The 19,595-nt window shown below is 31.7% G+C and overlaps 3 protein-coding genes across 5 annotated transcripts; 2 read left to right on the top strand and 1 right to left on the bottom strand.

The window, feature by feature from the left end:
- Nucleotides 1-464: 464 nt before the first annotated feature.
- Nucleotides 465-6,127, top strand: LOC124942105 (glutathione S-transferase zeta class-like). Of its 3 annotated transcripts, none has more exons than XM_047482525.1 (11): nucleotides 465-491; nucleotides 577-682; nucleotides 768-824; nucleotides 1,009-1,094; nucleotides 1,172-1,246; nucleotides 1,310-1,363; nucleotides 1,466-1,541; nucleotides 1,623-1,684; nucleotides 1,774-1,833; nucleotides 1,913-2,011; nucleotides 5,943-6,127. In XM_047482525.1, the coding sequence occupies exons 1-11, from the start codon at nucleotides 489-491 to the stop codon at nucleotides 5,994-5,996; spliced, it is 732 nt and encodes a 243-aa protein (XP_047338481.1). In that variant the 5' UTR covers nucleotides 465-488; the 3' UTR covers nucleotides 5,997-6,127. The 3 variants fall into 3 exon arrangements, with proteins under 3 accessions (XP_047338481.1, XP_047338483.1, XP_047338482.1); XM_047482527.1 differs by lacking the exons at nucleotides 577-682; nucleotides 768-824; nucleotides 1,009-1,094; ... (4 more) ...; nucleotides 1,774-1,833; nucleotides 1,913-2,011 and adding exons at nucleotides 4,376-4,469; nucleotides 4,555-4,611; nucleotides 4,804-4,889; ... (4 more) ...; nucleotides 5,609-5,668; nucleotides 5,748-5,846 and having other exon boundaries at nucleotides 483-491; XM_047482526.1 differs by lacking the exons at nucleotides 465-491; nucleotides 577-682; nucleotides 768-824; ... (5 more) ...; nucleotides 1,774-1,833; nucleotides 1,913-2,011 and adding exons at nucleotides 4,186-4,299; nucleotides 4,376-4,469; nucleotides 4,555-4,611; ... (5 more) ...; nucleotides 5,609-5,668; nucleotides 5,748-5,846.
- Nucleotides 6,128-9,759: 3,632 nt separating this feature from the next.
- On the top strand, nucleotides 9,760-15,541 carry LOC124942425 (leucine-rich repeat receptor protein kinase HPCA1-like). The gene is made up of 18 exons (XM_047482930.1): nucleotides 9,760-9,945; nucleotides 10,034-10,105; nucleotides 11,083-11,157; nucleotides 11,249-11,320; nucleotides 11,391-11,552; nucleotides 11,646-11,720; nucleotides 11,807-11,878; nucleotides 11,965-12,036; nucleotides 12,155-12,223; nucleotides 12,311-12,391; nucleotides 12,804-12,875; nucleotides 13,008-13,148; nucleotides 13,257-13,732; nucleotides 13,811-13,969; nucleotides 14,034-14,170; nucleotides 14,272-14,491; nucleotides 14,574-14,809; nucleotides 14,880-15,541. Coding segments are annotated over exons 1-18 (2,604 nt in total). The 5' UTR covers nucleotides 9,760-9,943; the 3' UTR covers nucleotides 15,291-15,541.
- Nucleotides 15,542-16,427: 886 nt separating this feature from the next.
- LOC124941333 (GTPase Der) lies at nucleotides 16,428-19,299 on the bottom strand. The gene is made up of 8 exons (XM_047481635.1): nucleotides 18,951-19,299; nucleotides 18,652-18,880; nucleotides 18,325-18,549; nucleotides 17,998-18,257; nucleotides 17,528-17,745; nucleotides 17,326-17,451; nucleotides 16,936-17,253; nucleotides 16,428-16,842 (listed from the first exon to the last, which is right to left on the bottom strand). The coding sequence occupies exons 1-8, from the start codon at nucleotides 19,102-19,104 to the stop codon at nucleotides 16,510-16,512; spliced, it is 1,863 nt and encodes a 620-aa protein (XP_047337591.1). The 5' UTR covers nucleotides 19,105-19,299; the 3' UTR covers nucleotides 16,428-16,509.
- Between the last annotated feature and the right edge of the window lie 296 nt (nucleotides 19,300-19,595).

Below are 19,595 nucleotides of genomic sequence, written 5' to 3'. Positions count from 1 at the left end.
GATTAGAGAGGATCCTAGCTGATTCTGACGAATTTGTTTGCGTTCTACCAAAAGTAAATTTTATTATGGAACGAACTCTCTATAATATTTAATATTTTCTATATTTATTTTAGCTATTAAAACAATTAGATCGATGATCAAACATGTCTTTAACTCAGACATCTCTACCAATAGTAGCAGTAAAACAAGCTCATTATACATAATAGCTAAACTTTTGACAATAATCGTTATTCTCAAATATTTACGAGTTCAATAACTTATTTGGTAACGTTGTTGTATTCTTATTTTTCTTACTTTGTCTTTATTTGTAGTTATGTTTAACTATTCTTAAACATTCAAAAATGGATTTAATATAACATACTCAATAAATTAAAATGGATGTTTAAATGATTAAATTATTGAAATAAAGCTATACAAATAAACTCAATATAGAGCAAAATAATTAAGACTGAAGTTCATTCCAGTCCAAATTGAGCTCTGTAGTGATCATGGTGAGTGTTTCTCTCTCTTTCAATTTCCAAATTGCATGTTGATGATGATGTACTGTACAGACGTAGTAATTCAAATTCTCTACAGTCTACTGATGATGGCCATGGCCATGGCCAAGCAAAGAAGCTGAAACTGTACTCTTTCTGGAGAAGTTCTTGTTCTTTCCGAATTCGATTCGCTCTCAATGTGAAAGGTTAATTCGATTCATGTTCATGAAGTCTTAATTTCACTTTCTCACCTTGTTTTCTGCTAAATCAATCTATTATCTCTCTCTTCAGGTCTCGAATATGACCTTATCACCATTAATTGGTTTCAAGGAGAAAATCGGAAAGCGGGTGAGTTTTCCGTTTCCCTTTCACTGAATATTGACCTAATCTTGTTCGCTTGCTTCAGATTGAACCTACTTGCGATCTGAACAACTGATTCTAGTTTGAGCTTGAGATTGATCCTATGAAATTCTGTAAATCCTGCCAATTTAGTGATGTATTGACATAAAACTTGTCATTTCTCTGTGAATAGAGTATTTGAAAATCAATCCAATTGGTTTTGTTCCTGCTTTGGTTGATGATGACATAGTAGTTGCAGATAGTTTTGCAATTGCACTGGTGAGTTTAAACAGAGTACTGATTCTGTTCTTGAAGATGATGACATTAGTTTGATCTTTATGTTAATGAATTTACAGTATCTTGAGGAGAAATATCCTCAACAACATCCATTGATACCTCGTGATCTTCAGAAAAGAGCAATTAACTATCAGGTCTGATTTTGGCCTGGATTTCTTCATCATATCTTCATGTGGTGATTCTTTATACATTTTCAGGTTGCAACCATTGTTTCCTCAAGCATTCAACCATTTCAGAATTTAAGTGGAAATGTTAGTGTTCTTGGTCAAACCTTTATATAATCTAAACTAGAAGTGTAGAACCAATGTAGCATAGCCATCATTTGTTGTTCTTCTGCTCTTGCTTGTGTACAGAGATTTATGGACGACAAGATTAGCCTAGACGAGAAGATTGATTGGATTAAAGCCAAAATTGAGAAGGGCTTGTCTGGTAAATTTCTCAGTTTGGTTTGGTTTTGGGTACAATGAGACATGCATATGACTTTAGAAAGTTGTTTTTCTTTTGTTACAGCTCTTGAAAAGCTATTGCATGATCATGCTGGCAAATATGCCACCGGAGATGAAATTGCTTTGGTTTGTTTCTTCTCTTAAATCATGAAATCAGTACATTAGAGGATCGATAAATTTCTTTCAAATTAAAGGAAATTTGGTTGAGTTTACAGGGAGATGTGTTTCTAGCACCTCAAATCCATGCAGCTATCTCGAGGTTCAATGTAGACATGGTAAACACCATTTGTATAAATCTTACAAACTCATTCTTCACATATTTGTAACTTATTTGTTGGCATTTGGATTTAACAGACAAAATACCCCGTTCTGTCGAGATGCTACGATGGATATAACGAGTTACCCGCTTTCCTAAATGCTCTGCCCAAAAACCAACCAGATTTTCCTGCCATGGCAAGGACTCGACTTCCCTATCTATTTCTTTCATTTTCTTTTTGTGTATTTCACCTGTTTCATAAAGGGGATTGATGATAATAGCTGATAATAATTCTTGGTATTTCTTTCGATGAGATTCAGATATTGCAAACAAATGAAGCGAGAGGTGAAAACTGAGGATGTTACACGAGATCGTGCTATGCTATAGATGAGAATAAAGGATTTAATGATAAGTATATTATTTTTTGTTGAGATTAAATTAGATCTAATAACATAATATTGAGAGTTACAAATATGTCTGAACTCTTAAGCATGCCTATATTGGGAATGGTTTCTCTATATTATAATAAAAAATGCATAAACTTCAAACTATATCATTAAGAACACTATAATTTAATTAGATATTATGATACAAGAAAAATAATAAAAATACTCATTACATGATAAAAAAAAAAAAATACTAGATTAATAAGAAAATAAATAAATTAAGAAAAGTCAAAACAATAACTCTACTAAGGAATAAAGCATCTTATTCTTATCCAAAATTTGAATAGAATAAAATCCTTATTTAATTTGACCAATATTTCCTCAATCCAATAGTTTGACCATAGGATTTGTTTTATTTGGTTTCTAGAATGCAACTGTTTGATTAAATTGCAAGCAATGTTTGATTTTTATAGTTAAAATTCTATATCATTCAAAGAAAACTTTTATAATGATAAAGAAATAATAATAAAAATTAATTGAAAAGTAAAATTGGAAATGCAAAGGAGTTTAAGAATTTAGAAGGTCCTCCATAAAGACAATTATGTATCCTAAATTAATTTCTCAATAACCTTTTTTTATAGAGAAAAAATAAAATTTCAATTGAAAAAAATTATTTTATTTCAAATTTAATGAATGACCAAAATAACAAATTATGGCTCCTTATTTGGTGTCAATTATAATTTGGGTCATCTTCTTTGAATTTCATAATTTGAGACTCTTTATTGGGGTTAATTGTAATTTGAGACCTCATTTTTCGAACCTCACAATTTAGGGTTTTTTATTTGGGACTAAATACAATTTGGGATCTCTTTTTTTGAATCTCACACTTTAGAGCTCCGCATTGTCAAGTTTGTACATAATGAAATTTTGTCTTAACGGATATGGACGTCCAAAAAAATAATATATTAAGTGGCCTTTATAATTAAAAATTTAATATCAACACATAAACAGAGAATGATCGATTCCGTGTACCTAAGCACATCCTCTTGTATCATCGTCACTCAAATTTGTAATAGATCGTCATACCTCATTTTTTGACGGGATCTTAAAATTATGTGTCACTATTCATTTTTTAATTATAAAGACAACGTAATACATATTTTGACGGACGTCCATGTCTGTTATGACAAAACCCCATCTTGTAGAAACCTGACAATACGGAACCAAAATTGTGAGGCTCAAAAGAAGAGGTCTTAAATTGCAATTGGCTCCAATAAGGAGCCATAAATTGTGAGTTTCAAAAGAAGATGTCCCAAATTGTAATTGACCTCCGATAAGAAGTCTCAAATTGTGAGGTTCAAAAGAAGATGTTCCAAATTACAATTAACCCCCAATAAAAAGCCTCAAAATTTTTTCGGCCATTAATGAATATGTTTTAAGTCGTTGCTGTTTTATTTTACCGTTTGTTTCTAAACTATTTTTTAAAATGGTTATATATATTAGAAAAATTGATAAGAATTATTTAAACACAATTATTATATTAGAAAATAAAAAAAGTCACAAAAACATGTAAATAATAAAATAGTACAAACACGTTGCCTAACTAATTGTCGAACTCGTAAATTTTCGGGAATAATAATTAACACCCATATTATTTTTGACTAATATTTTAACGCCAAAAATCGATTTTTTTTATAAAGGATTTTCGAAATTACAAAAGAAAAATATTAGGTATGTTAAACGCGTTTTTAGAAATTTTGTTTTTGGTTCGGTGTTTAGTTATACGTGAGAAAGAGACTCGGTAGATGCTATTTCTCATGTGTCTATTTTAACTTTTGACAATTTAAAAAATCTTATTCCACCCTTTGTTTATTTATTTCATTTTAAAATGTATCTAATAGTTAATCTAAGTTTAAATATGTATCTTTAAATAATGCCTCTATTAAAATATTAAGAACATTGTTATTAACTGCAGGCGAGTATACATAATATACAAGTCTTACAAATGACTCTAATGAGTACTCGGATTGACTCTGAAGCCAAATAATTAGAGAAGATTCTTATCCAGTCCAGATTGAGCTTCTGTAGTAGTGATCATGGTGAGTGTTTCTCTCTCTCTTTCAATTCAAGCTCAATAATATTATACTCTACAGCAGTTTGCATGTTGATGTACAGTCTACTGATGATGGCCAAGCAAAGAAACTTAAACTTTATTCTTTCTGGAGAAGCTCTTGTTCTTTCCGAATTCGATTCGCTCTCAACTTGAAAGGTTAATTCGATTCATGTTCATCAAGTCTTAATTTCACTTTCTCATCTTCCTTTCTGTTAAATCGATCTATTATTCATCTATTTAGGTCTCGAATATGACCTTATCACCGTTAATTTGTATCAAGGAGAACATCGGAAAGCAGGTGAGTTTTCCGTTGCCTTTGACTGTTTATTGACCTAATCTTATTCGATTGAGATTGAACCTACTTACGATCGGAACTAATTCTAGTTTGACCTTCCGATTTCAATTTCTCGCTTTAATTCTTATGAAATTATGTAAATCCTGCCAATTCAGTGATGTATTGACATAAAACTTGTCATTTCTCTGTGAATAGAGTATTTGAAAATCAATCCAATTGGTTTTGTTCCTGCATTGGTTGATGATGACATAGTAGTTGCAGATAGTTTTGCTATTGCACTGGTGAGTTTAAACAGAGTACTGATTCTGTTCTTGAAGATGATGACATTAGTTTGATCTTTATGTTAATGAATTTACAGTATCTTGAGGAGAAGTATCCTCAACATCCATTGTTACCTGATGATCTTCAGAAAAGAGCAATTAACTATCAGGTCTGATTTTGGCCTCGATTGAGAAATCAAACAGACCACATTTTTTCTTCATCCTATCTTCGTGCAGTGATTCTTTATATATCATAAGTTCGGCATTTTCAGGTTGCAACCATTGTTTGCTCGAGCATTCAACCATTTCAGAATCTAGGTGGAAATGTTAGTGTTCTTGTTCAATCCTTTATATATTCTAAACTAGAACTCTAGAACCAATGTAGCAAGCATAGCCATTATTTGATGTTCTTCTGCTCTTGCTTGTGTCCAGAAATTTATGGACGACAAGATTAGCCTAGACGAAAAAATTGCTTGGATTAAAGCCCAAATTGAGAAGGGATTGTCTGGTAAAATTTCTCAGTTTGGTTTTGGGTACAATGAGACATGCATATGACTTTAGAAAGTTGGTTTTCTTTTGTTACAGCTCTTGAGAATCTATTGCATGATCATGCTGGGAAATATGTAACCGGAGATGAAATTGCTTTGGTTTGTTTCTTCTCTTAAATCCTGTATTGATTACATTGGAGGATCGATAGATCAATTCTTTCAAATTTAAGAAAATTTTGGTTGAGTTTACAGGGAGATGTGTTTCTAGCACCTCAAATCCATGCAGCTATCTTGAGGTTCAGTATAGACATGGTAAACACCATTTGTATACATCTTAGAAACTCATGTTTCACTTATTTGTAACTTATTTGTTTGCATTTGGAATCAACAGACAAAATATCCCGTTTTATCGAGATGCTACGATGGATATAACGAGTTACCTGCTTTCCTAAATGCTCTGCCCGAAAACCAGCCAGATTTTCCTGCCATGGCATGGACTCGACTTCCCTGTCTCTTTCTCTCGTTTTTTTTTGTGGGTAGATAATTGCTTATAATAATTATTGGTTTTTCTTTTGATGAGATTCAGATAATGCATACAAATGAAGCAGACTTCATGAAACAGCTGCGAGGAGAAAACTGAGGATGTTATACGAGGTGGTGCTATACTAAACATGAGAATAAAGGATCTAATGATAAATATGTTTCTTTTTGTTAAGATTAAATTAGATCTAAGAACTTAATATTGGTGTTTTAATATATATGTTGAGAATTACAAATATGTCTATAGCATGGTGCCTATATTGGGATTAAGGGTGTAATAAACCGTTAAAAGTTTGAACCGATAACGATGAATAATGTATTATAATTATTAGTTGTGATGTTTTATAAAAAAAAAAATCTTAGTACAATGTATTTATGTTTTAAAAATTATGCTAATAATTTATAAATTATGTTATCGAATGTTATTCGTTCATGAATATGTACGGGTTGTTATGGATAAATATATAATTTATTTTAATAAATTTGTTAATAAATCAAATCGATTAAAAAAATCAAACCGATTTTCTAATCGTTCAAATCGAACCAATTTAAACCGACAAACCAACGATTTAAATTTAATAAACCGACGTCAACGATTTGAATGTGTATTTCGGTCAATAAATCGACCGAACCGAATCGCACCCTTAGTTGAGAATGATCTCTATATATAATAAAATAAATTATGTTTTTAACTGTATATTCATTTAATCAAATATAAATACAAAAGAAATATTATACTACTTAAAATTTTAAATAAATTTTTATTTTTATTTTTGAGGTTGGTTAATTGTTTTTTTTATTTATTTAAAAAAATGTTTGATGAAAAGTAACTCATTTGAGTTTTTAATTAGTTGCATAGTTATAATTTTGTTTGTATTTAATATTCATATTTTATAAAAATAAAATAAGTTTGTTTTAGTATTTAGTTAACAAATAAAGTGAATAGAGGTTTAAAAAAAAATAGAATAGAGTATATGAGTTTTGAATAAAAATAAAAATTATTCAGATATTTAAACAAATTCTTGATAAATAATAATAAAGTTTTTAAATAAGATAATGCCTGCCTAGATGATATCATTATAAAATTGATTATTGACTTAATCATGAGGAGGCAGTATCTATCAGGGAAGTTTCATTCTTTGGAAACTATTGAGATAATGACTTATTTGTAGGATTCACATCTAGTTTAAATTTCTTAAATATGATTAATAAGTATTAAATACTAATCTCGATTCATAGAGTAAAGTTGGGGTGTATTTGAAAAATAGTGAACTAAATAAAAAAAAAAAAATAGTGGTTATGTTACATTATTATTATTATTATTGTATTTTTATTTCAGAATAGACTTGAGTATAACTCCACCCTAATATAAATTCGTGTCCATGTTACTCTATTTTCTATTTATTGAAATGTAACTCCTTGGACCCGATTGTAAATTTATTTGCCTAATGTAATATATAATATATTTTTAATTATGTAACTATCAATTGTAAAATTATAATTGGTACAGGTTTATACCAATGATGTCATGGCAAAATGGTTTATCTGGTCCATTGACTAAAACCAATCCACTGGATTAATTTTTATGAATTAATTAATTTGGGGAAAGTGAATCCTAAGTTACAAATTGATTAAAAAAAAGGTTGTAACAGAGATAGTTTCGTAAATTCAGATTCCACATCTCAAGATTTTTCATGTGTGACTAACTTACTTGATGTCATTAGAAGACAGATTACATAATTTTTTTTATATACAAACAAAGATTGAATTATGCATTTTTATTGAAAACTAAGAGAGATTTTAGATATTTTCTTTTATACTTCACAATTTTTTGGCTTCTTCTTTTTAAATTATACAAAATCAGATTTGATTTTAATGATTTCAAATGTTATTAACTTATTATTTAAGTTGTATTTATAAATAAAATATTTATATCACTAATTTAACTACTAAATTTTAGCTAACCAGAATTTTAAATTGTATTCAACTGGTTGATTAACCGATTAAACGGTTCTGTTTAAGTCTAATTTTGTCCTTTATTTTACAAACCGGTTGACCGACCGGTATTAGTATTGATTTTACTTTCTATCGGTTTTATCAATTAATAAATTTAATCGGGAAAAATATTTCAAAATTTTAAATTAAATATTAAATTAATTTCATCAATTGGACAAGTTGATGTTTAAGGTAAATGGTGAAAAAAATGAATTAATTGAAAAATTAAGTTTAAAAAAAAAACTAAGAGGAAAACTCTATAATTATTTATTTTTTTAAAAACTATTAGTTACGTCATCTCTAGATACTATTTTGTTAATATATACTGATTATTAAATACTATAATTTTATAAAATAAAAAAAAATTAAGATATAAATTATTAAATTTTATAATATATTTCATATTTACAAAATAAATAATAATACTAAATTATTATCGGTATATTTACAAAATAAATAATACAACAAAATTATTATCGGTTTACGTAGAAAAAGAATTTAACTGAAAAGAATCGTTTAATTGGTAAAAAACCGATTAAACGAATCACTAGAATCGGTTAGCCGATAAAATGAGCTACGGTTCTGTTATCAGTTTTCTAGTTGCACAATTTAGTTTGACTATCCAATTTTAAAGAATTTATAGTAAATTATTGATTTGTTAAAATTATATAGTTTAACTAGTGATATAAATATTTTATTTAATTATTTATTTATAAATATGACGTAGATAATAAGTTGACATTGTTTAAACCCGTTAAAAGATAAAATCTTAATATAATTTTAATAATAAAAAATTTATAATTATGATATTTAAAAAAAGACCTTGAAAAATAAGGAGTCTCAATTTTACTATTTAGTCTATAAACAAATATATATATATAATTTATAAATACTCGTAAATAAACTTTAAAAAATCCAATTACTGAGTTTTATCTAAACATAATGTAAATAAATAAACTGAAAAAAAAAAAGAGAAAGTTAAACGGGCGTAAGGGTTTTCGCGCGTGAATTATCAGTTTGTAGCAGGTAATCGGCATTCGGCTGAAAGTAGAAAATTGGCCGCCGGCAATGAGGTAAGTATTCTTGTCGGGAAGTTAGCCGTCCAGTTTTTACTCAATTTCGAAGTTTCCGCTACTTTTAGGTAATGATTTGGTCAGGTCTTGTTCGTCTTCTTTTGGATGGAATCAGTTGGATGATTCCAAAGAAAAAAGTAATTAACTAATAAACAATCAATCTATCAGATCCTAGGTCACCTTGTCGATTATTTTAAGTGTTAAATGATAAAGATGGATATGTTTAAAGAAATCAGCTATCATCTGCTGGTCATCGGTACGACCAAGACAGTTTCAATGCATTTATTATTATGGCTTATTTTATTAATCCCTTCGTCGAGGTTTTATTGTTAACCCCGTCTCATTTGAGTTTTCTGGAAGTTATCCTTGAATCATCATCATGGAATTGTCCAGTTCTGCAATTTGTGAGAGATCTTTCTGAAGAAACAACTCAATCATTCAACCATTTCAATCCTAAATTTGTAATAGTATTTGCAAGATCCTTTGGGTATTTTCCAGGGAAATGGGTTTGAGAAATGATGCTTGTTTCTTCATGATTTTCCTTAACATTCTTGCTGTGGTGGCTATCACAGACCCAAATGATCGTAAGCTTATTACGTTAGATATGTTGTGTCATTATGTTCTTATTGAACAGATGGAACTTTAGAAATCTGGATTTGAGTTTTGGAAGGCAATACTAGTTTTCCTCTCCTTATGTGGATCAAACATTCTGTCTTTTTTTGCTGAAAGATTAAAAGGGCTAAACAATACCTTCTTCTCATAATCAGCTTCATTTTTGCCTTCTGTAATCTTTATTTGCTAGAGTTAATTTGGTCTAGGGTTACTAAAGGCTTGGAACACTGACTGATACTTTTGTGCAGAGTCTGCTTTACTTGCAATCAAGTCTAACTGGCAAAATATTCCCTCCAGCTGGACTGGAGTAGATCCTTGTGGAAATGGTTGGGAAGGGATTACTTGCATCAATTCTCGAGTAACTTCAATGTACTGTAACCATTTGTTTGAAACTCGTGACATTCTTTTTTGAAGGTTGTTTCATAAATCTATGAACTTTGGTAATTTTCTGTTGCAGGATTTTATCAGGCAATAATTTGACGGGTACTTTGACAAGCGACTTATCGGCGCTGACTGCATTGCAGTACATGTTGGCTTCTTCTTTATGTCTCTCCTTATATACTTTGTCGAACATAAAGTTTTGATTATTTCTTGGTTTATGGCCATATTTAGAAATATACATATTTTTTGAAAGTTAAAGCATGCATATACTGTAATTGTTATTTATCTAGATTCATTGTTCATGCTTTAAGGTTAAATTAGGCTTTTATTCACTCCAAAATAACTAGCATTTAGACATTATAGGCTTTTTCATTGAAGCTGATGCAAGCCAGAAAAGTTACATTTTAATCAATTTTGTCAGAAATATTACATTTCATTGAACATCACTGGTAGTTGCTCTGTATCCTAGAGATGCTCAGGATTCCATGAAAGATTGAGCCCTTATTCAATTTCAGAAAGAAACTAGTTTATTTTTATTTAAAACAAATTCAAGAAAAATAAAAAGTAGTGATGATCAGATTCCATTAAGATCGAGAGAATTCTTCCTTGTATACTTTGTCAAATACAAAATTGTGCTTCTTTCCTGGGTTAAGACATATTTAGAGAGTTATCTTCTTCTTTTTTTGAAAAGTGAAGGCATGCATAAATTAGAATGCTTCAGGGGATTTTATTCACTCCAAAATAGCTGGAATTGTAGAATTTATAGGCTTTCATTGAAGCTGTTGCAAGCCAGTTATGTTATCAATGTGCAAAATTACATTTTAGTCAATTATGTCAGTTTTTGCTGGTGCAATATAGGACCATCACTACTAGTTGCTTTGTATCCTAGAGAGGTTCAAGAAAGATCGAATCCTTATTCAAATTCAGAAAGAAACTAGTTTATTTTTCTTTAAAACATCAAAAGTCTTGTTTTATGTGGAAGAATGTGATCTTAGAAAGGGATGTTAGTAGAAATACCACCTTGGAGAGTATAATTAGTTCAATTCATTAGCATAAAATCACCTGCCTGATCATTTACTTTCTAGAAGGCCTAAACCTTAACATCATCTTTCCTTTCCAATTCAGGGATCTGTCCAATAATAGGGGTTTGACTGGAGCTCTTCCTTCATCAATTGGAAATTTGAATAATCTTACATTCTTGTAAGAAATGTCTGACTGTATGCCTAATAGTTATATTTGTTCTCTCTCTCTCTCTTCTTTGTTTGAACTGATAGACCTCGCTTCAATGTAGAATCCTCGTGAGCTGCGGCTTATCTGGTCCCATTCCTAACTCAATTGGATCTCTTAAGCAACTCTTTTATTTGTAAGGCGTTTTTAATATCAAACATATACATTTAAACATGGACTTTCATTTATATTGTCATTGTCTGCAGATCTCTGAGCTCCAACAGATTCAGTGGACCAATTCCACCTTCAATTGGTAGTTTAACGAATCTTGTCTGGCTAGATCTAACAGATAACCAACTTAATGGGGATATTCCAATTTCTGTTGGGGATGTATCTGGTCTTGATAAGCTAGTGATTGCAAAACACTTGTATGTGTATTATCGCTTTAACATATAAATTACTTTTTTTCTTCTTAATTTTGTTGTCTTTCATATTAGAACTCTTTGTGAAATGGTTTGCAGTCATCTGGGGATGAATCAGCTCACTGGGAACATATCAAGCAAACTCTTCAGTCCAAACATGAAACTGATACATGTGTAAGTTTTTTTTGCTGCAGAAATGAGAAATATACCGGTCTATTCACCGAGTTAGAGTGTGAGTTATGTTTTCCTATGATGAACAGGATTTTGAACCAAAACAACCTTAGTGGTAGCATCCCTACTACTCTAGGATATGTTCAAACACTTGAGGTGGTGTAAGTGTCTTTGGTCACCCTGCCCTTATTCTTTACATTTTTTTATTCAAATATCATTTGCTAACTAACTTGTTTTTCTTAAACAGACGCCTGGATGGAAACTCGCTAATTGGATCAGTACCTGATAATCTCAACAATCTTACAAGTGTTTCTGAGCTGTATATATGTTTGACATTTTGTTTGTGACTAGAGTTCATATTTATTTCTTGAGAGACTGTCTCTTTAAGTTCATCGGATCTATCTCTGAAGGAATTTTTTTTTATCATTTCTCTTCAGGTTTTTGTCCAATAATAATCTGACAGGTCCCATTCCCAACCTCCAAAGCATGAATGTTCTCCAATTAGTGTATGTCTGGCTACATTTATCATCTTGTTTTAACCATCTCCAAGTCTTGGAAATAATAAAGTCTGAACTTCCATTCTCTGGGTGCAGAGACATGAGCAACAACAGTTTTACTGCAACAGATTTCCGAACATGGTTTGCAACCGTTCAGACCACAACATTGACATCATTGTAAGCATACTCTTCCTCTATACCATATCTTATGTTTTTGTTAATGGTAGGAGGTTTGTTTTGTTTCCTCAACTTGCATCAAAGCTTATTTTGCTTTCAAACTTTTAAAAATAGCTCAAATTATTTATCATTGTCATTTTTTGGTTAAATCCATTAAGTTTATAAATCATCTTTACAAAATATTTTTATGTCATTGGTTGAAATATTATTCTCTTTCTAAAGTGCATATTTTAACGAAGTTAACAAAAACGACAATGAAATGTAAGTTTTGAGCAATTTTATATGTTGAGAAAGCAGAACAATTCTTTAATGCAAGTTCTGGAAGCAAAATGAGTTATTTTCCTAAAATAAAAAAAAAAATTGAAGACTAGCTGAAAGTTGCAATTTTTGATTTATTTATTACTAAATACAGATATATGGAGAACACGAGTCTTCAAGGACAAGTGCCTAGCAATCTCTTCAGCCTTCCACAGTTACAATCTGTGTAAGTATCTACTAAATATGTCTCACAATTTCAGATTTTCAGTATTATTGAAAATTTCGAATAAATTGCATGTCACTCTTTTAATAAGGGACATAGATTTGCATAATCTGATACTTTCAACTATTATGACAGGGTGTTAAGCAATAACAAGCTTAATGGAACTCTGAATATTGGCTCCACATTTAGCAGCCAATTGACACTTATTGATTTGCAGAACAATTCTATAACTAATGTTTCAGGAAATGCAGGAAGTAATTCACAAGTAGAGCTCATGTAAGTTTTATCAGTTTTTCGAGGCTTTTGCTTCCATTTAACCGATTTCCAGTTTCTTGCAATCTACTCCTAAATTCATCTCTATTATTATCTTTCTTTTCTATGCAGACTTATGAATAACCCAGTTTGTGTGGGATCAGGAGCATCAGCAAGCTACTGCAGAATTCAGAGGATCAATTCTACATTTTCACCATCCAGTAATTGCACACGTAGTGCGTGTAGTTCAGAAGAGATAATGAGCCCAACTTGTAAATGTGCCATGCCTTATTCTGGATCCCTAAATTTTATGGCATTCCCCTTCTCCAATCTCAATGATGCAAGTATCTATAGTTCACTCGAAGGAACCCTGATGTCTGTATTTACCTCCAGCGGTCTACCTGTTGATTCTGTAACCGTGTTTAATCCAACTTCTGATGAAAATTCTTACATTCGATTTGAAACACAAATCTTTCCATCCGGTCAAGTTTCGTTCAACCGCACTGGAATTTCTTCCATTGGAACCTTGCTGAACCGTCAACCACCTCTCTTGATGAACACGTTTGGACCCTTCTATTTTATTGATTCAAGTTATTGTTGCTTTGAAGGTATTATAAAAATGAAGGTTTTATGTTTCTTTTCTCTCGTGAAATTAAGCCCGTTTTTCATGTGTGTTTCTTGTCTAGATATGTTTGCTAGGGTGAAAAGGTCGTCAAATACTGGCATAATTGTTGGAACAGCAGTTGCGGGCTCCTTTCTTTTGGTATTATTAATGGCTGCAGCTGTGTATGCTGTGTATCAAAGGAGAAAAGCTAAGAAAGCAACGACCGAACAGAATCCTTTTGGTAAGAAATATTCATAGTTAAATATTTTAACTAGAGATTGATTATGATTTCAATGTGATTGCAGCATCTTGGACACCGGAGAAAGGTTGGGGTGGCATTCCTCAGTTAAGAGGAGCAAGATTGTTCTCGTTTCAAGAGGTTAAGAAATGCACAGATAATTTCTCAGAAGCTAATTGTATAGGTTCTGGTGGCTATGGGAAGGTATCCATATAGAATAAACTCTCTTTTTCTGATCAAAGTTGTATTTCAGCTAGTAAATGTGATATACAATAAACTTCATCCTTGTACATTTACATCAACAGGTTTACCGAGGAATTCTTTCTTCGGGTGAATCAGTTGCTATCAAGAGAGCGCAGATGGGATCGATGCAAGGCAGCCTTGAATTTAAAACTGAGATTGAGCTTCTGTCAAGGATTCATCACAAGAATGTTGTTGCTCTTGTGGGTTTTTGTTATGACCAAAGTGAGCAAATGCTAGTCTATGAGTATGTACCAAACGGGACTCTCAGAGACTCTCTTTCAGGTAATTCGGTTGGATACTTATATAATCGTCATATGAGCAAAAATGGCCAATGTTATATTGTTTGCCTGAAAAATGGTTGCAGGGAAGTCTGGGGTTAGTATGGATTGGATGAGGAGACTCCGAATAGGCCTTGACTCGGCTAGAGGTTTGGCCTATCTACACGAACTTGCTGATCCTCCAATTATACATAGGGATGTGAAATCAAACAATATCTTACTGGATGATCATTGGAATGCAAAAGTTGCTGACTTTGGTTTGTCTAAGCTTATTTCAGACAGTTTAAAAGGACATGTTACCACTCAAGTAAAAGGAACATTGGTTAGTACGAGTTCTTGCGCTATACCATACATTTGATTGATCCTTTTTAATGACTATTTTTGAAACGCAGGGATACATGGATCCAGAGTACTACATGACACAACAATTAACAGACAAGAGCGATGTCTATAGCTTTGGTGTTGTAATGTTGGAACTGGTAACTGCCAGAGCTCCCATAGCACAAGGGAAACACATAGTGAAAGAGGTTAGAATGGCAATGGATACACCAAATGAACTACAACTAATTCTTGACCCGACACTTGACACATCACTCGGAGGCTTGGAGAAGTTTCTAGACCTGGCAATGTCGTGTGTTAGAGATTCTTCAGACGATAGGCCGACAATGAGTGAAGTGGTGAGGGGTATAGAAGGTGTTATGCAATTGGCTGGGATCAACTTTGACAGTAGAACGGTTAACAATTCGGCTACTTCAGGAGTTACTCCTATAGGAGGTGGTCTCCCCCCGGTTTATGCCCGATGATTTTGACACTCTTATATCACTTTCGGTTGATTCTAAGAGGTTTGTTTAATGAATCTTTCATTGTCAGTTCATATTTGATTGTAAAAATGTAGTGTGTGTTTATAGTTTCTATTGAACTGCTGAAAAGGCCATATTTGATTAGTACAAGTGCTTTTCCCACTAATAAACATGTTATTAGAGATTTTTTTTAAGTCATTCTCTAATCTATGTTGTAATATACTTTTCTATATATAGTCAAAAAGTTTTATCTTCACCATATGATATTTCAAATCAGGACATTGGAATTGCACACATTCAATATGGAGAAAAATTAATAATACCTTCAACGTGTTTAGTGTTTAGATTAATTATACTGATTATTTTTAATAAATTATTAAATTTTTAATTATCGTACTAACATGATGCGTATCATTCATAATGTTATTATTATGACGTTTTATGAGATTTGTTCTGAAAAGCCGGTTTGAAAATTAATCCGTATGTTTGTATATTTTTTTTCAGAAATGATAAGAAGAATTTAGAAGAGAGAATGACGTGTATTATCTGAAAAACCTTATTTTTTTTCTCTTTTTTCAAAATTTTTCCTTTTTCAGCCAAGCCAACGAGTGAGACGGAGACTAAGATGTCATCTTCGCCCATTTTACTTCGAACTTTTTTTTACTATCCCGTTATGTTTCGAGAATCATCGCGGGACACTGTTATATCATTTAAAGAATTTTTTTTTTTTTTTGATAAAATGCTATAAATTATTTTTTTAATATTATATAAATAATAAAATATTAAGAAATTATATTATTATAAATAAATAAAGTTAAACCCTTCTAAAATATTAAAAATAATAAATTCAACCTAACAATTATAGTTTATTATGTCTAATTTATTTAACATACATATAAATAAATATATTTTGTTTTCTAACATATTTATTTATAAATTAACACAAATAATTTTCCAAAAAATAAATAAATATGACAAAATAGGTGTTTTAAAATGAAATTATAGGACCTATTTATAAACAATTATATTTCTGTACCTAAATTTTTTAATACTAAATAAGAAAATATGACAAATGACAAATGAAAAAAATAAATAAAGTGTTTGCAAAATACATAATTCCTTTAATTAAAGAAAAAGAAGAAGAGTAAGAAAGGAATGTACACAATTAGGTCAAAAATTCAGTTTAGATTGCACATACATATATATAATAATAATTAGTTGATCAAATTTCAGTTTCAGTTTCAGTTTTTGATGTAATGAGAGTTCTCTTGTCTGAAGTAACCCTCTCCACTTTCCCGGCCTTGGACTTGCTGTTCTTGCCGCCACCTCTGGCTCCTGCGTTTCTCTCAACCGATCGCTGCATTATTCGAATAGGAATCCCACCCAATTCGAAATCTTCCTTCAAAGAATTAGTCAAGAATCTCATGTCTGTATCTGCCAACTTCAATTTCCCACCCAGAAATGCCACAAATGTAGGCGGCCTTGCTTTCACCTGAGTAAAATACTTCACTTTCGGCTGAGCAGACTGATCCTTCCATGAATGTCTACTCATTACCTAACCACGCCAATCAAACGTAACAAAAATCAGTTTCTATAAGGTTAATTAATCTATGTAAAAATTCATTTTGTTTGTAAAACATAGGCTTACCTTGCGCAACCAACGGTTAAGATGGGCTGTGGATAACCTAGAACACCATCTTTCATAGGTTTCAATAACCTGGTTCATAACGTCTATTTGACCAGTCCCACCTTCCATTGCTGCTGCTATGAAAACAACTGGTATTCCGGTTACCTGAGGTATAACTGTCTGTACTTCTTCTGGAACAGCTTTCATGACAAGATCCCTTTGTTTGCCTTTCAGAAGATCCATCTTGTTCACAATCACAATCAAACCACGCCCTTCCTCAATAGCTCGTCTCGCTATCACTACTTCAGCATGCTTCATGCTTTTTCTCGCTTTTGCAATCTAATCATCCAAAACATGTCAAAGGGTATTTGGCCATTTTATCAAAAATAATCAAATGTATATTTTACTTACCTCTTCAGCATCAAGGACTAGAGCAACTACATGAGCTCTCATAAGATTTTTTCTTGATTGCACTATACTCAGGGATGATGGTCCTTTCTCATCTTTCGTCCTTGGTAACCAACCTGCAGTATCAACCTAGACCGAAAAACCCTTTAAAATTTTGATCAATTATCAAAGAACATACCAAAGAGAAAGATATTAATGTATTTACCAAATATACAGCTCTCCCTTCATATTCGAAATGAACCCGAATTGAATCTCTTGTTAAGCCAGCTTCTGGGCCAACCAGAACACGCTCTTCTCCAAGAATTTTGTTGAGCAATGTCGATTTCCCAACATTGGGTTTTCCTACAATTGCTAATTGTAATGGTAATTTAGAAAGCTCATCTTCTTCGGGGATATGACTGGTTTCCTCTTCATCTTCATGATCTGTAAAATAAAGCTTCTACAAATAAATAAGAGAGAAAACTCAATTTGTTTGATGAAGACAATGAAATTATTCAATTTCTTTTTGACGTTTTTTCTTGATTGCGCTGACTCTTAAGCTTTTGAGTTTTCATTGTGATGTGCCGTGAACTAATGATCATAAACTTCATTTTCACCTTATGTTTGTGGCTTGTGATAATTTAGTTGTTTTGATTCATGATTGGATAAAGGGTTATTTGAATACAAGATCCTCACCATTAAGGACTTGAAGCATATGGGTTTCAAGCATCGGCTTAAGAGCTTCATATAGTTCAGTCATACCAAGGCCAGTCTCAGCAGATAAAGCAATAGGATTTCCAAACCCTAACATATTAGCTTCAGCAATAGCAATTTCAATTGATCCATCATAATCATTGAGCAATTCCGATTTATTCATCACAATAATAGTCTTGATTCCCGCAGCATTCTTCCTCATCCACTTTCCAACGTTTATATCTTCGTGATGTATTCCCTCTCTGGTAAATAAAAAACTATTCAGATAAAAACAAAAAAATAACTTCAACAAAATTGATTGAATCTAACCTTGCATCCATGAGTAAGAGAGCAAACTGACATTTTCCCAACACATTTCTCGTCATTTCAGTTGTTCTTCCAAGAACAGAATTTTTAGATGCTTCTGCTTCTAAACCGGCAGAATCTAACACCCGAAAACGTAAATTACTCAATTTTGCAACCCCTTCTCGAATATCTCGTGTAACATGGTCAGTTGGAGTATTATACACTAGTGCTTCTCTTCGTCGAATAAGACTACAATTTTAACATACAGTACTTATATACTCATTAACAACATCTAGGTTTCACTATATACTTAACATGACACAAATAAGTAGTTTCAAGAGTAAAACTCACCGATTAAACAATGCAGATTTGCCTACATTTGGACGCCCTACAATAAGAACTGTTGGAAGCAAATTGATATCAATCTTTGTGAAATCAATCGGCTTACTTTCCTTGTTGATATCAACCTTTTTTGCCTTATTTTTAGCAGCAACATTATCAGATAAGTCATCTTGAGAAGACAACGTACAAAAACTGGAGCATGATTTTCCACTTTCAGCTAGACTAGCGAATGAAGGAGCTATTAATGAAAAGGAAACAACGATTACAACATGTAGAAAACATAGCGGATTGATTAAACTTAACATTACCGTAGTTTCCGACGATTCTGAACGGAGATCTCAATTCAGGTGATAGTGAAACAGGAGATTCAACATGATTCCACAAATTAGTAGCTCTAAAGTCAGTTCGAAATCGACGGAGACTCCTCCAAGCTGAGAAACCTCTAGCGTATGAATAGAACATCCCTAGAATGATTCTTGTACAATATCTAACGAGAGAACTAGTTTACATCCATCTCGCCGGCGTCGGAAATGGATCGAGATGCTCCGGAAATCTGATCGGAGATGGAAATTGACGGTGTGGATCTGGATTTGGATTTGCAGAGGTTTTAGCTTTCTAGGGTTTTAGTTGGCGGGAGGAGAGAGATGACTGTTACTACTTGGTAATTTGGTATTGTCTTAAAAATAAAAATAACTTTATTATAAATGTTTATTTACAAATTAATATTTTATTGAAATTTTAGTTTAGTATAAATTAATTAAAATATAATTTTTTAATTGGTGTTTAGAATTGTGATGGAATACATTTGAAACAAATATTTATTGTGGTGGATATAAGTTACATATTTTATTTTGAATTAAAAAAAATATAAATTGACATTTTAAGTATTTTCATAAGATAACTAGCATTTAGCCCGTGTATTTGCACGAGTAATAATATAAAAAATCGTGAAA

This window comes from Impatiens glandulifera, chromosome 6, assembly GCF_907164915.1.
Source record: "Impatiens glandulifera chromosome 6, dImpGla2.1, whole genome shotgun sequence".
Classification (NCBI taxonomy): domain Eukaryota; kingdom Viridiplantae; phylum Streptophyta; class Magnoliopsida; order Ericales; family Balsaminaceae; genus Impatiens; species Impatiens glandulifera.
Note: the sequence above shows the minus strand (reverse complement) of the source record. Positions and strands in the feature narration are given on the sequence as shown.

Bases quoted from the DNA above. Each gene is read 5' to 3' on its own strand.
- LOC124942105 (XM_047482525.1), top strand. The intron at 825-1,008 runs GTGAGTTTTCCG...CTCTGTGAATAG, and splicing joins AGGAGAAAATCGGAAAGCGG to AGTATTTGAAAATCAATCCA. The intron at 2,012-5,942 runs GCAAGGACTCGA...GATGAGATTCAG, and splicing joins AACCAGATTTTCCTGCCATG to ATAATGCATACAAATGAAGC.
- LOC124942425 (XM_047482930.1), top strand. The intron at 12,037-12,154 runs GTATATATGTTT...ATTTCTCTTCAG, and splicing joins CTTACAAGTGTTTCTGAGCT to GTTTTTGTCCAATAATAATC. The intron at 13,733-13,810 runs GTATTATAAAAA...TTTCTTGTCTAG, and splicing joins AAGTTATTGTTGCTTTGAAG to ATATGTTTGCTAGGGTGAAA.
- LOC124941333 (XM_047481635.1), bottom strand. From the start codon at position 19,104: ATGTTCTATTCATACGCTAGAGGTTTCTCAGCTTGGAGGAGTCTCCGT. The intron at 18,550-18,651 runs GTGAGTTTTACT...TTAAAATTGTAG, and splicing joins AAATCTGCATTGTTTAATCG to TCTTATTCGACGAAGAGAAG. The intron at 16,843-16,935 runs GTAAGCCTATGT...TGGCGTGGTTAG, and splicing joins TTAACCGTTGGTTGCGCAAG to GTAATGAGTAGACATTCATG.